This window comes from Aethalodelphis obliquidens, unplaced genomic scaffold (genome assembly GCF_003676395.1).
Source record: "Aethalodelphis obliquidens isolate GAN/ISIS:26980383/991018 unplaced genomic scaffold, ASM367639v1 scaffold10, whole genome shotgun sequence".
NCBI classification, from domain to species: Eukaryota; Metazoa; Chordata; class Mammalia; order Artiodactyla; family Delphinidae; genus Aethalodelphis; species Aethalodelphis obliquidens.
The window spans coordinates 8,163,598-8,178,961 of record NW_020837954.1 but is presented as its reverse complement, the minus strand read 5'-3'; the positions used below and the strand labels follow the sequence as shown (position 1 = coordinate 8,178,961).

The window sequence follows — 15,364 nt, the reverse complement described above, 5'->3', positions numbered from 1 at the left end:
ATAGTTCACAAAATTATTGGGATGTCTGGAGAAACGTTCAAGGCTAAGCTTCCAGGGACAGTGCCTGACGCCTGACGCAGGCCATAAAACTATCCAGGTCAGGAATCTGTCTATATCAGTCAATGGTACCAATTACTGCTGCTGCTGTCATTGGGCCCCAAATACCAGCAACTTAGTTTTACTGCAACTGCTACTGTCACCAATGCCACTTCTGCATCCGATCTTGAACCTCCTGTGCTTGAAAGCCCTACCAACTCCAAAGTCAGGAAAATGGAGGTCCCATGCAGAGCCTGTTTATTCACATTGCTCACTTCCCAGCTTAATCTTGCATTCAGCTACCCAATTGGCATGCCTGCATCCTAGCTGCAAAGGAGGCTAGGGAGCTGCATTCCGATTTCTACATGGAAGGGAAAAGTATACTCATAATGTGGGAATTTCCCCAAATAGAAATGTTATTCAAAAGATGACGGGGTCCATTCACTTTAACCTAAAAAAGCTTTCCGGAGTGATTAGCTTCAGAAAGAGAAGCAAAACTGCATTGTGCTGAGACGTGACAGGGAGGCGAGAATCCAGAGGCTTTAAGAGTAGCAACTCTCTTAAACTTAGAAAATTAAGGCATTATTCCCCCTCCTTCTTCTTCCCACAGAAAGGAACTCTCACACATTCCACCAATTAGAGATGAATTTGTGTGAAGGGACTGCTATTAAAATGCAAATATACTTTTTAAGAAGGTTATGTTTCATTCACAAGTTAATGGGAATTACTTTAATCAGCTTCACGCCAGCAGAGTGCAACTAAACTCAGTACATAGAATATTAGATTTTTGACTGTGGCCTAGAGGAAGGGAATCTTCTGAGTTGTAGGTCAAGCCTGGAGCAAATTTTGGAGATGCTAAAGGCAGCATAATACATATAGGGAATTGCTATAAAAGAGAAAGGAGACGGAGAGTTATTCCGAAGAGAGAGTTGGTGACTAAAAAAAAATTTGCCAAAAAAAAAAAAATTTGCCTAGATGTGGTATGGCCCTGAAAATCCGGTTTATGCCAAATTGTTTAAACTGCAGACCATATCTTCCCTGCAGTTAAGCCCAGTCACCCCAGTTTAGTTCAGGCTTTCCAGCAGGTGGCTCCCCTTCCAAGTCCTGTCCTTCTTTTACTGGTGAAACCCAGCAGGACCCTGCAAGGTCCTCCCAGATACAAAATCCCCTCAGCACCCGCACCCCTATTTCTTTTTTTGTAGAAAAAATTTTAGTCTCCTAGGCTTTCCCTGAGTTCCAAAGAGCAGATTCAAACAGTTACTAATTAGGGAAGTGAGTGAATGCAGGAAAGTAGTCAAGAAACAATGGTTCAGCCACATAACAGAGTCCTAGTTACTCCTCAAGGGGTATGTATAAGCATCTGATGCATATCTTTGAGTTGTCCTGCAGGAACTAAGACTCCCACCCACGTGGAGGATGGTGACTACATGCTGAGACTGCAGACTGGTTAGAACAAGAAGATTGATGATTGAGATTCCTCGAGCACCACCCTATCACCTCACCACCAACCAATCAGAAGAAAGTCACACACCCTGTAGCCTCTCCCTCCCCCTCCCCGCAATGTTGCCTTTAAAAATCATCCGGCAGTTTTGGGGGTTTTTAGCGTGAGCTTCCTGTTCTCCTTGCTTGGCTTTGAAATAAATCTTTCTCTGCTCCACACTCTGAAGTTTCCATTTGTTTGGCCTCACTGTGCATCAGGCACATGGACTTGGGTTCGTTCAACAACATTGGGAGGGAAAGAACACAATGGTGGAAAGAGAAATCGTTTTCTAATTAAATTGTTTTCCTTGTTTCTTCCCTAAATTCTGAGCCCCCTGAGAATAAGAACAGCATCTTATTCCTCATATATTTCCAACACCTAGCTTGGTGTCTGGCATGATAAATAAACGTTAATAAACAATTGGATAAATATGTGGATGCAGTTATTAATTAATTCTGAAGTTGGAATTTTCTCTACTTGTGGGGATCTTTAGATTGTCCTTCCTCACGCATGCTGAGAATCTACAGTATTTCTTTTGCTTCACTTGCCAAAAGGAGCAAACAATCAGGGAGCTGCCATCTGATAAATACTGCTTTCCCTTTTTTATCTCAAGCAAACGCAACTGAAGAATTAGATGTATATGAACAATTCATTATTGAAATTCTATTATTTACTTCCTGCTGGAGTCAGTATGAGCTTTACTTAGTTACAACACTCAAAGACAATAAAAATCGTTCATTATTTTTTCTGTATCAAGTCAAATCTGATTCCAATTTTCTTCCCCCACAGCACAAAGAGAGCTCTAAGGGCTTAGGGCCATAGTGGCTCCCTCTAACGTGCCTCTTAGTTAAGTCTGCAAGAGCCCTTGAAGGCAGTGGCTCCATCCCTTTGTGAAATAAAATTCATATTTTATGACAAGATAATAAAAATTTAAACATAAAAATTTTTCTTTGCGGGCTTCCCTGGTGGCACAGTGGTTGAGAGTCCGCCTGCCGATGCAGGGAACACAGGTTCGTGCCCCAGCCCGGGAAGATCCCACATGCCGCGGAGCTGCTGGGCCCGTGAGCCATGGCCGCTGAGCCTGCGCGTCCGGAGCCTGTGCTCTGCAACGGGAGAGGCCACAACAGTGAGAGGCCTACGTACCGAAAAAAAAAAAAAAAAAAAAATTCTTTGCCCTTTGACCTCCTCTCTCCTCTGCTACTGTCCATTGTGTATCTGCATTATGCATCAACCAAACCTCCCCCACCTGCAGAAATACCTGCTCAACCGTAAAAAGCAACACTCTCCTAGCATCAACAAGACAACTCCTTAAAAGATGACATTCTTTCTCCATCTTGTAAGGGGCCGCTAGATGATGCTTAGATCTGGATTGTATAAACTGTCAATAATGCATCATTTAATGTACAGCTTTCTGTTTCGAAAAACTTATATAACTGTGCCTTGACTTCTAATGGGTGGAACAGTTCTCAGAGCTTTCTGAGATGCTCTTCCTGGATTACAATCCTTGAATTTGGCTCAAATAAAATTTTCAATTTCTGTCTTAGATCGACTGATTAATTTTTTGTAGACACCTTCCTGCCATGCAAGCTGGGCTGCGTAGGAGACATTTTCACCAAGGCTAGGATCGCAGCAACCATTCTCCTCTGATGTCTTGCCATATTCCCAATGGCTGGAAAAAAAGATGGGGAGGGGTCAAGGACCTTGACTCATCTTACACTGATAACTCACTAAGTCAAACTTCACCTCTGTAAACTCTTGGAGAAATTAAATAGTTCCGCTAAAAATGTTAACAGCAGCTATATCTCTCTTTGTCTTCTCAGCTGTTACCTTCCCACAAAAAGATGACAAAAGAAACCTCAATGTGGCCTTTACAACCTCTTCAGTCAATGTGCCAGATATCTTTTGCTGGCCTTCCTGATCTACACGCAAGCATTCTCCACCCTGCTTTCTGCCCTGGAGGCTGGGACATCAACAGGTCCCCAGGCTTCCTAGCTATTGGCTGTTTTTTGCAATGGGGAGCTCTGGCAGGAAGTGGAAGGAAGGTAGAAAATGCAGTCAGGTATTTATTTCCCTAGCTCCCTTCCTAAAGGGCCACCTAAATTTGGTTATGCTTCTTAGCAGAAGGCTCATTCCTTCTCTTAAGGGTCTATGTAAGTCTCTACCCCTGGATTCCAGACTCTCTCCTTTTCTCGCTTCAGGCCAAGGGAATGGTAACATCTCACCTGTTACCATGCCCAAGGGAACGGTAACATCTCAGCTGTTACTACACTACCCACTGTGGTGCCCCTACACCCACACCTTTGTAAATAGTGCCTTTGTCAATAAAACTTTCCCAGGTTATCCTATTTAGAGTGTGTTATTTGCTGATAGGACCCTGACTGATACAGTCAGTGTGATAAAATAACTTATTTTTTCTCTGACTATAAATAATCTTCAATATCTTCTTTTCCAAATAATGTATTTGTTTATGGCACTTATCCATGGATTTCAAAGAACTATATAAAAAATAATTCCCACATTTCTTGGTAGAACGATATGAGAATAATTTTTTAAAAAGAATAAAATCACAATTCTCATACAAACATAAAATCAACATGTGTCAAAGATTTTTATTTCATTCATACTTAACTCAGCAAGGAAGAAACCAGTAATATATTACAGCTAGTTCAAAAAAGAACTCAAATCTCCTCAAATAAAGAATTCCAAATAATTTATGCAGATACTCCCTAGCCAAGGAGGTAGATCGTAACTTCCTACCCCTTGAGTATGGGCTGTGTTTAGTGATCTGCTTCCAAAGACTAAATCATGGAAGTGGGTCTGTGTGTAAGTTTACAGTGGAGAAACTTGGCAAACACACTACCCTAGTCAGGTAATTAAGGTCAACATCACCATCAATAAGACCTGCTGACAGAATGTACCATTGATATGATGTAATCAGAAGGTCACTTCATCTCTATGGTCATCCTCAAAAACCCATAACCCTGCTCTAATCATGAGAAAAACATCAAATCCCAATAGAGGAACATCCTACAATATACCTGACCAGTACTACCCAAAACTGTCAAGGTCATCGAAAACAAGGAAAGTGTGAGAAACTGTCATGAACTAAGGAATCTTGTCAGCTAAATGTAATGTGGTATCCTGGATGGGATACAGAAAAAGGATTTAGAGAAAACCTAATAAATCTGAATAAAGTATGGAGTTTAATTAATATACCAGTGCTGGTTTCTTAGTTGTGACAAACATACCATAGTAATTTGAGATGTTAATAACAGAAGAAACTGGGTGAGGGGTATACCAGAGGAACTCTCTGGTATCTTTGCAACTTTTCTGCAAATCTACATCTATTCTAAAACTTAAAGTTTATTAGAGAGAGAGAGAGAGAACTACTCAAGGTGCTATATACTTTTAGTCAGGTAAGGAATGCTGAAATGAATTTACAAATGGATGCAAAATTGGCAAAACCGGTCAATACCCACAGAGTAATAATCAAATTTTACATTTTTATAGACAGTATCAGTGTTCAAAGAGTTAGCTTCTATCTCTACAGAGTTGTAAGATAGTCTAGTCAAAGACAAACCCTGTATAGCCCTATAGGACCAGGTAAATCCCAGAGGTTCCAGCATTCTGTTAAAAAGATATCTAGAAATCTCTTTTGCCCATTTCAAAATCTTTCACAATTTTTTTCTACACAGGATGCAGGTGTCAAAATTATTTTAAAAGGCCCTTACAACAGGCTGGCCTGACTTGACAAAACAGCTAACAGAAGTATACAAATATTCAGATGGTTATGCAATGCTTTGCCAAGTTATCACAACATTATGAACTGAAAAATAACCCAAACATCAACATAATTTATCAGCCTGCCCTGGGGAAACCCTACAGATTGCCAAAGATATGCATCATTGCCTTACAGTTAAAAGCACTTGCTATGTTATGTTACCTAGGCAACACACCAGCAAATGGTACAGTAATAAAATAAGAATTTTAAAAAGCAAGTTGAACAAAAGAACAATCAATATCAAGTTCCAAACTCAATTCCATTTCCTACCTGGTTGTACAAACTATTTGTGTTAAGAAGGGACTCAGCTCTTAGGTGCGAACTATCATTTTCCCAGGCCTCATATTTTTGTATTGGAGGGGCTTCAACAGCCCATGATTAAGCCCATGATTAACACCATGGCATCAGTTTCTGCCTATGTAAGAAGAGGCTCCATGACAAAATATCAAATATATGATTATGGTTGGAGCATTTGCCCTTGGAGTTTTTATTTCAGACTCTTATTTAAATATGTATGTTTCCTTTTTCCTCACAGTCTTAGTGCATGTGCCAAGTGTCTTTTTTTTGTTTTTGGCCACACCTTCCAGCATGTGGAACTTCCCTGACCAAAGATCGAACCCACGCCCCTTGCAGTGGAAGGTGGAGTCTTAACCACTGGACCACTAGGGAAGCCCCAAGTGTCTTTTTTTTTTTTTTAGAATTCTCACTTCTCTTCAATCGCTGAGTTTCAGCTCTTACAAATAACCTTAGAACAATTCAGGTAGCTAAGGTTTTTGGGGGAAAACAGTTCTTACTTGTACATGAAGAACTACTGCATCCTCAATTTTCTATAAATAACTCAATTGGCTGGATTAACATTGTCACAGAAACACAAAAATTTTTTAAAGCCATAGATCACCGTGTATATATTTACAAAAGGCATAATCAAACATGCATTTCTCCTTACTAGGAGAACTTAAATAGATGTTTGAACATTAAGGCAGTGATGACTCTAAAACATAATGAAATTCTAAGTTAAGGCTTTATGTTTGTTTTGCCATATTCATAGGCAACCGTGACCAAAGCAAACTTTTATCTACTAGGTTGAGTTCATCTGCCTAGGATATATTATTTATCCACTACCAACAATTCTTCTACGGGATAGCAATTAGTAGCAAACCACTGATTTATTATACTTTAATGAATTATTAGTCTCCCCCTTAGGTTTTATTTTGAGGATTTAGCCTTCAGCAGCATAAGCATGTGCCACAGAAGGAACAGAGTATTTTTTTGGGTAAACTTAGAAAAATTTACAGACTGCACTGATTTTTACTTGCTTGAAATTTGGCCAGCAAGCAAGAACTCAGGATCTCCTAAATACAGAAAACCTCAAAAGCATACTTGACCACAGACCCATCTCAAAACATAGATGTTCTTGAATACTGAAGCAATCAGTCATCACCTTACTTCCTTGGAAGACTGGTATTATCCTCTCTAAACAAAGCAACAAAATGCAGAATACCACATCTTAGATGCATCTATTCTATAATTGCTATCCTCAAGGCACAGATACTATCCTTGCTGGACCAATGTGTTTCCTCATTCAAGGAAAAAATGAGAGGTGGATGAGAAGATGATTCACTTTAAAATAGTTGTTTATTGCACTCTTGCCCTATCAAGATTATGCATAGTATTGAAATTTAGTGGGGAATTTCCTTTTCTCCTTACTTTATTTTTTTTAACAATTAGACCCAGCTGGTGGGTGCTCTTTGAGGAGCAGCTCTGGAGCACCGCCCTGGCCTTTTGTAGGGAGTAGGGGGGACGCTCATAGGACACACTCCAGTATGAGCTAATAGGCATGATTCCACAGCCCAGCGTTTCCATAGTTGGGGCGACTTACTGTCACTTAGACTGAAACGATCGCTATTCACACTAAGTGCTTGCTGCTACTTCTTTAAGCAAGAATTTTACAGAAACACGTCTTGTGAGGAAAGTACTATACACTTACGCTGCTATCAGTAAGAGTTCACGTAGAGGAGGGATGACATTGACTATATGAAAATTGTCCCAAAAGCTAAAGACAGGGGCTTCCCTGGTGGCGCAGTAGTTTAGAGTCCGCCTGCCGTTGCAGGGGACACGGGTTCGTGCCCCGGTCCGGGAGGATCCCACATGCCACGGAGCGGCTGGGCCCGTGAGCCATGGCCACTGAGCATGCGCGTCCGGAGCCTGTGCTCCGCAACGGGAGAGGCCACAGCGGTGAGAGGCCCGCGTACCGCAAAAAAAAAAAAAAAAGCTAAAGACAGCTGTAGTTTTCCTTTGTGTCTTCAAATAAGCAAAGAGTAAGATGTCAAAGCAGATGAAGCTGATGGTGTTTAAATCTGATGGTACAGCATCAGACTTCTTTAGACATTATTAGGAAACAGGAATTTCTAACAAGCACTGGCAAAAGTATTTTAGGTGCAATTTAAGTAAGTCATATGTCAACTAAAATGTTTCAAAAATTTGAAAAGTTTGTACACTAGTCCTGGTGAGCTTGATTCAGCTAAATGGCTAGATGGGTTGTTTTTTTTTTTACATTGTGCTGGGTCTTAGTTGCTGCACTTGGGGATTTTCTTTGTGGCACATGGGATCTTTGTTGTGGCACGTGGGATGTTTTAGTTGCGGCATGCATGCAGGGTCTAGTTCCCTGACCAGGGATCGAACCCAGGTCCCCTGCATTGGGAGCACTGCGTCTTACCCACTGGACCACCAGGGAAGTCCCCTGCTAGGTGGGTTTTAAAGGTGTGAAATACATTTTTTTTTTTTTAAAGAAGGGACGTCTACACTGAAAGGGCAAATGTAGGCAACACAAAAAACAATCACTGTTTTAGATCAACATCTTACACTTTATAATACACTCATACATTTTTACACAAATTTCATGGTTATAAGTGCAAAAGGCAAAGAACCTCAAAGAATCGAAGTAACTGTATCATCAACTGCATTCAATAGAGTTAATACTGTTGTCCCCATTCTCCATCTTCTAAATCCAGAAGGGAACCGTAAATGCCATCCCCCATGTGAACTCCACTTTCAGAAGTTGGAGACTGGGTGTAGTTCTGCACACAACTGGGTTCCAACAGAGCTGAATTGAGTTTCCATTGTGTTCCAGGCCAAATCCGCCAGAAGAAAGTCATCCATTGCTGTCTGAGTTTCATTGCTGTTGAAGAATAAGCTCCCCAAAGTTTCAAAGCCAGAATTCATGGTCTGTGTTTCTGCACTGCTTAACCGAACTTTGCTTTCTAGAGCAGGTAGGTGTTTAGCAGCAGAGATTCTTTCAGTTTGGGTCTCTGTGTCAGATGAATCAATACTCATGGAAAAGCTGGAGTGTTTCAGAATACTTCCCAGTGGCAGATGAGGGCTACTGTCTAAAAAGTTCAAGTCCCTCTGTGTCTGAGTGTCAAACATTTCAAGGCCTAAGAAGTTAGAATTTCCTCTACGACTGTAGGACTGGGCAGAGGTGTCTGCAAGTAAGAAGTCAGTTTGGGTCTCTATGTCCAGCGACTCCAAGACTGGCTCAGTGGTTATGGGGCTAAGTTCACTCTTTTTAGTTTGAGTCTGGATGTTTGAGGCCGAAAAGAACTCTTCAATATCAAAATCAACTGCAGGATTCTGGGTTGGGCCAGATGGGAGCTGGGTGTATGGTCCATTACTTGTGTCAGACGAAGACTACAATTGTCCAGTGTCTGACCAGGCAGATTACTTGACGAGATGTTTTCCAGATCACTTAATAAATCCCCGGTTCAGGTCCGATTATCTGTCATGTTCTGTGAAGAAAGTGTACTATTCTGTGTGCTGAATGAAGTTCATGATTGGTTCAGATTTCTCAATATCTTGATTTAAAGTTTTAGGGTGGTTCTGAGGTAACAAACCATGAGTTACAGTCTCTGCTACTAAGCTGCTGCTTATAATTTGTCTGTAGAAACATCATATGATGAATGAACACTCTCAAAAATGTCTCCACACATTACAGCTTGGTCTATCTGTACTCGATCATCTGTTGGACTTTGCATTCCACTGCTCTGAGTTTCTCTCAAAAGAGATCCCACCTGACGGGAAACTGGGATCTATAAATACATCAGTCTGAGCAGCTAGAGATGAGATTACCTTAGAACTGGGCAAAAATTTTGAGTATGAACACTAATGGGAAGGGAAACTTGAGAACCAAATGTCAAATCAGTTTACGAACAAGGTGATACAGAGGAATCAGGGCTAGCCCACTGTGCAGACAGTAATAAGTGTTGTGTGGTGTAAGACAGGTCTGCCTGTGCATTGATTGAAGAAATGCTGTTTTCTTGACATGTGTTCCCTAGTTCTTGTAAAGAGTTAGATGGACTTTTACCCAATTCACTTGAACACCTGTGCTAATTGGCTCAACAGCAACGGGATTTACAATTTTTGAAAGACGGAGGCTCTCCTTGAGAGAGCAAGCCTCTGAATCTAGGCCGAGGATCAGGGTTCCTATGGACAAGGGCAGTAAGTGCACAGAACCGGGGGGACAGAGCCCTGATGATCGACACCCAACACTACAGGCTGGGCTGAGGAGTCTGCTGTAGGCGCAAAGACAGGCACTTCAGGCTTTGGTAAAAGCAACTTCTGAGGATACCTTGGACGTGTTGGAAGAGTCTGCTTTCTGGCATTAGAGCTGCAAGAGTCTTCAAAAGAAGCCATTAGCTTTATTTCTGAAGTTTCTAGCTCTTGAGCATCTGGTGTTGGGGTTGATTGGTTGCTCAGTGATTCACTGGTCTTACTGGACAACCTCTGGTTGTGCAGGCACTTTTCCATTTTCCTTTTCTTAATAGATGGATCCCTGTGTTCTGCAGGGATCGCACGGCCAGTTCGGTAGATGTGGGACTGTAAATGCAGTCCTTCTGGCATAGGGACAGCCACATGTGCACTGGAAGGTATTGCCACAATCCTCTGGATGTCTTTTCAAGTCCTACTCAGTGCCATACGAATTGCTGCACTTAACTATGTGCTGCTTTTCCGCATGCATTTTCATAAAGTGCTGTTTTCTGAGAGAAAATTGAGAACTTGGTCTGTCAGGGCCTCTCGGGCATCCTTCAATCGGACAACAGCAGAACCTCAGGACAGTTTTCAAATCTCTTCCTATTGTTGGATTCTCTATGCCATCCTGCTGGTGGTGGCTCTTGACCAGGTGCGTGTTGAGCACCGGGCTGTTGGGCAGGATCTTGCCGCCGCCGCACGCCAGGCACAGGCTGTTGGTCCACACGGCCCGGGACAGTTCGCTCACCCACGGAGGGATGAGCTCCCCGGCCAGCTGCCTCTCAGCGGCCTTGGGGGAAGGGGACCCCATGGGCCCGAGGCGGCGTCAGCTCCCCTCGCAGCCTGGGCACCCCAGGCCAGAGCCGCGGGCCCTATCGCCACCGTCTCAGAGGCCACCAGGTGCGCCATGTGTCTTGAAGCCCGAATTCACCTGGGTCTTTCACACCTGTTTCAGATACCCTGGTAGAAGAGTGACTATCTTTCATAGTAAACTGGTAAAGAGACTTCTGAATATAATCTAGTATACCCTGCTTGCACAAGGGAAAATGTGTTGATCATGCCTTATGTGAGAATTTCCACTCCATGTCACAGCAATATTTCTTACTACAAATGAATAAATTAGTATTCTGGTTCTATCCCAATTCATGTGCAATTTAGTTAGTATGAACTAATTTCTCAGAAACTGATCACCTCCCTAGGCACTGAGGAAAAAAAAAACAACAAAAAAAACCTCTCTAAGCTTTGAGGTAGGGGGCTAGATTTCTTCCAAGCCTTCCCTGAAATGAAACCTCTATCTCTTCCTGTTGCACATCTACTGATTAACATACCTCCAAGTAAAGCCTCGGGCAAGAGGTTCATTCTAGAGCTAAATCTTACGTAAAGCTCTACTTAGTCCAAGAAACAGACTTCTTAGTCTATGAAACAGATTATGAAACAGTTCATTTTTCTTTCTTTTCCTCTTTACAATCAGGAAGCTTACTATCAGCTGCAAAGGATCTTTCAGAAGTGGTTCTCTGTTAAAATTTGGGGCAGCCAACCTGAATGAATTAAACAACTTAAAATAACTCTAAATTATTATACCGTCTCAGAGGGCCTAGAATGCTTTCATAACTAATGCACTAGCTGCATGGTCTCCTTTCAGCACTGTAGCTGTTTGAGAACTATTCTTCCCAGACAGTGATTTCTTGTATACTCACAAGGCAAAGCTCTCTTATGTTCCAGTGAATCTTCTTCCTCTAGAGCCAACTTAATGTTGTGCTTTGCCTCTTACATCTAACTTGAAGGAAATTGTACAACATGCTCCACGTCAACATTACATGTGATGAACATAACTGTTTTATAACAAAAATTGAAGTTGTATATCTGTGAAAACTTTGCTACGTTATCATCTCAGCACTCCAGTCAAGAACCACTGTCTTGGGCTTCCCTGGTGGCGCAGTGGTTGAGAGTCTGCCTGCTAATGCTGGGGACATGGGTTTGAGCCCTGGTCTGGGAAGATCCCACATGCCGCGGAGCAACTAGGCCCGTGAGCCACAACTACTGAGCCTGCGCGTCTGGAGCCTGTGCTCCTCAACAAGAGAGGTCGCGATAGTCAGAGGCCCGCGCACCGCGATGAAGACTGGCCCCCGCTTGCCACAACTAGAGATAGCCCTCACACACAAACGAAGACCCAACACAGCCAAAAATAAATAAATAAATAAATTTATATATTAAAAAAAAAAGAACCACTGTCTTGTCTATTTGTTTTCAATTTTCCACATTCCAACTGACATAATTCCATTTTCTTTACTCCTTATGCTTTATTTTTATTCACATTTCACTATTTTATTGCAGGTATGGCTGACCTTCTTAAATTTTTTGTGTAATGAAACTAGATGTTCAAAAAAATAAATAAAATACAGAAAGTAAATACTTTCTCTTTAGTGCCTACTCTCTACTGCCCTCTGCAGGTAGAAAGAAAGAATAAGATCCTCACTTAACAGGAAGATTTAAAGTAATTGGTGTTTTTTGAGAGGCTAACCATTACCAACCAGACTCCATCTACTCACAGGAAGGATTTCTCAATTTGCTAACGTCCCTTCACTGTGGAAAAATTTCTGGGAATCACAGACTATTTTCAAGAGAGTTCCCTATCTCCTACACCCATATACAAACGGACATGAAGTCCTCTCTTATTCTGGGTGAAGGCTAAGGGCCCTCTATGTCAAAGTTCCTTCAAGCCTGTAAAACTTGAGTCTGGGAGTGAAAGAGAAAAGAGACATAAAGGTGCAGACAATGCAATTTGTCTGTGCTCTGCAGACAAATGTCAACAAATGTAGGAAGCCCTGCAGTCCCTCAATCAGAGATAATGTGAGATTTTGCTTTCTGTTTTTACAAAAAGTGAAAGGCAGCCTGCAAGATAACCAGCAAACAGGCAGCTTCAATTCTGTGTAGAAAGGACTGTTCATTACACATAGATTATTTTCTTCAGCTACACTACTTTATATGGATAGCAACACTGTCAGTGATGTCATCTTCTGAAACAGAGACCAGGATGTATAGGCATATTGTGCCAACCGAGCCCAAATCAATGACCTGGGTAATGCAGTCAGGGTAACACTATTATTCTTCATCTAAACCCTCCAAGCCCATAGAAAAATAATGCTAATCTGATGCAGGTTCAAGGAATACATTATGTGGGAAAGAAAATCAAGCCCTTGTTTAATTTCATTTACATTCTAATATGTACTTACAGGAAACACCACAGAATTCAGTATCATTATGTGCATCAGACTATGCCATTTTATTTTTGAATTAGTAGCATGTTTAAAAATTTATTAAAATCAAACACTTTCTTGGATAAGAATATTTTTAGCAAGGATATTCTCTAAAAGATTGATCTCCAAATATGTATTCACATAGCCTACCAACACCTTTCCACAACTGCGAGAACAGAATGATTTATAGCATTCTTGATAGAGGAGGCAGCGTTGTTTTATTATTTGGGGTAAGGAGATTTTTTTGAAAGATTTATAGCTTTCAGTTCCACCTCCGCTTGTTTTGTGATTCAATTGACTCATTCTATTTACCTATCTTCACAATGGGCATAATATGGACTTAGCAGATTTAAAATTTTTCAACGTCTGTAAACTTAAGCTTTCTGAGCTGAAAAATGTCTCTTTAAAAGGTATGCTGGGGGCTTCCGTGGTGGCGCAGTGGTTGAGAGTCCGCCTGCCGATGCGGGGGACACGGGCTCGTGCCCCGGTCCGCGAAGATCCCACATGCCCGTGAGCATGCGCGTCCGGAGCCTGCGCGTCCGGAGACTGCTCCGCAACGAGAGAGGCCACAACAGTGAGAGGTCCGCGTACCGCAAAAAAAAAAAAAGGTATGTTGGGAAGAGAACCACTGGGTCTTTTCACTCGCTTAAAAGCATACACTGAGCGCCTTCTACCGAATTGCATGTAGGTTGAGGTAAGGGTTAGTACATACAAGTCTTTTAAGACCGCACATCCGGGCCACCGATGAGCCAGTCAGAGGCCCCGCCCTTCTGGAGGCGGGGCCACGGGCGACCAGCACGTACCTCCGCTGCGTCGCGCCGCGTCCAATGCTTCCTGAGCGCCGGGGGCGGGCCTGTGCGGCGCGTGGCTAGAACCTGGGGAATATCCGCGCGGGCTTGAGCCATGGCTGAAAGTGGCCGGCCACCTCAGGCACGGGCCCTCCTGCAGCAGTGCCTGCACGCCCGGCTGCAAGTACGCCCCGCCGAAGGGGACGCCGCGGCCCAGTGGGTGGAGGTAACGTCGGCTCCGCAGCTCCGGTTATCCTGTGGCGCGCAGGGGCGGTTCTCACCGCACTGTCTAGGCGATTTGTGCCCTCGCGTCTCCCTCCGAGCCGGTCGCGTGGCGCGTGGCACGTGCTGTGGGCGGGGCGGGACTCCCGGCCGGTCCGCCCAACGCTGCCCTCAGTGCCTACCTGTGGTCGCCTCTCTCCTCAGTCCTGCACCACCGGCCCTGGCCCTTTCTCCCTCGGACTTATTTTCCGAGAGGAAGAGGGTGTCCCCTGCTTGGCACCCCGGGAATTGGGAGCTTCCCCTCACCGTTTGCCTACCTGAGCTCTGTGGACTTTAGACCTAGTAGCTCAGACCTCTTGCTTCAAAAGAGCAAAAAGCCTTGCCACGCCCTGCGCGATGCTCGGGCTGCTGGTGAGTTGTCCTGATCTGGTTCGAGCTTCTAGGTTAGATTTGTTGCAAGCGTTCAAGATCTGTTTTGACTTGTGCTCCGGATCCCGTCGAATTCCCTCTTAGGTTGACTGCAGCTAGGTGTTAGCACAGTCGTGAGATTGCCCATGAAGCAGTTCTTTTTTCAAGAAACTTTAAAAAACTTGACTTATTTCCCACCAGGAACAAAGATGACTACTTTTATAATAATGTTGCATTGTTATCGAACACATTTCCTCCAGAGAATTTAAAACATTTACACCAATATGATGTCCTTCTGCTTGAATATTTGCCTTTTTAAAAGAGCCTGCCCATATGCAAAATTCCATGCAAAAACAAAATTTTCTTTAAGGCCCCTGGCTTATTTTTTGGAGTAAGTTGAAATGAAGGGAAAAAAATGTGTAATAATAATAAATAAAACTGGTGGAGGTACTCAGAAACTTTAATGTAGGAGCATTTCATTCATTCATCTGCTGAATTCCGTCCCAAATCTAGCACTCCTTAACACAATCCTAGTTATTATTTTAAATACTACCCATGAACTATATGTGGGTGACTATTCTTAAATCACTATCTGTTACTCCCTTGTAATTTGGAAATATTTATAAGCATAAACAGTCCTATATTTTTGCCCTCCCTTTTTCTTTCTCAAAAATTCATTTATTTCTTTTGTTATGGTCTCTTAAAAATTTCTCTTCCCTATTTTGAGATTTTATTATTTTTGCCATACTGTCCAAAGAGTTGCCTATTTTTATACTTGCTTCATGGGACTATAAATCCCAAACTATTAATCATTTAGATTTCTTCCATGCTTCTTTATCCTTTTATATTCTTCATGTCACATCTCCTT

The 15,364-nt window shown here is 42.5% G+C and overlaps 1 protein-coding gene and 1 pseudogene across 4 annotated transcripts in view; one reads left to right on the top strand and one right to left on the bottom strand.

Annotated features, from left to right (window-relative positions):
- Positions 1 to 8,186: 8,186 nt before the first annotated feature.
- On the bottom strand, positions 8,187 to 10,395 carry LOC113623003 (ATM interactor pseudogene; annotated as a pseudogene).
- Positions 10,396 to 13,612: 3,217 nt separating this feature from the next.
- The window catches only part of DTD2 (D-aminoacyl-tRNA deacylase 2), a 30,449-nt gene continuing 28,697 nt past the window's right edge, over positions 13,613 to 15,364 (top strand). The window contains exon 1 of one of the 4 annotated variants that reach the window (XM_027111014.1): positions 13,613 to 14,092. In XM_027111014.1, coding sequence (XP_026966815.1) covers positions 13,982 to 14,092 — 111 coding nt within the window. In that variant the 5' untranslated portion in view covers positions 13,613 to 13,981. Of the gene's footprint in view, positions 14,093 to 14,163; positions 14,500 to 15,364 lie in introns of those variants that run through there. The other 3 variants (XR_003433604.1, XM_027111012.1, XM_027111013.1) reach the window with 3 other exon arrangements.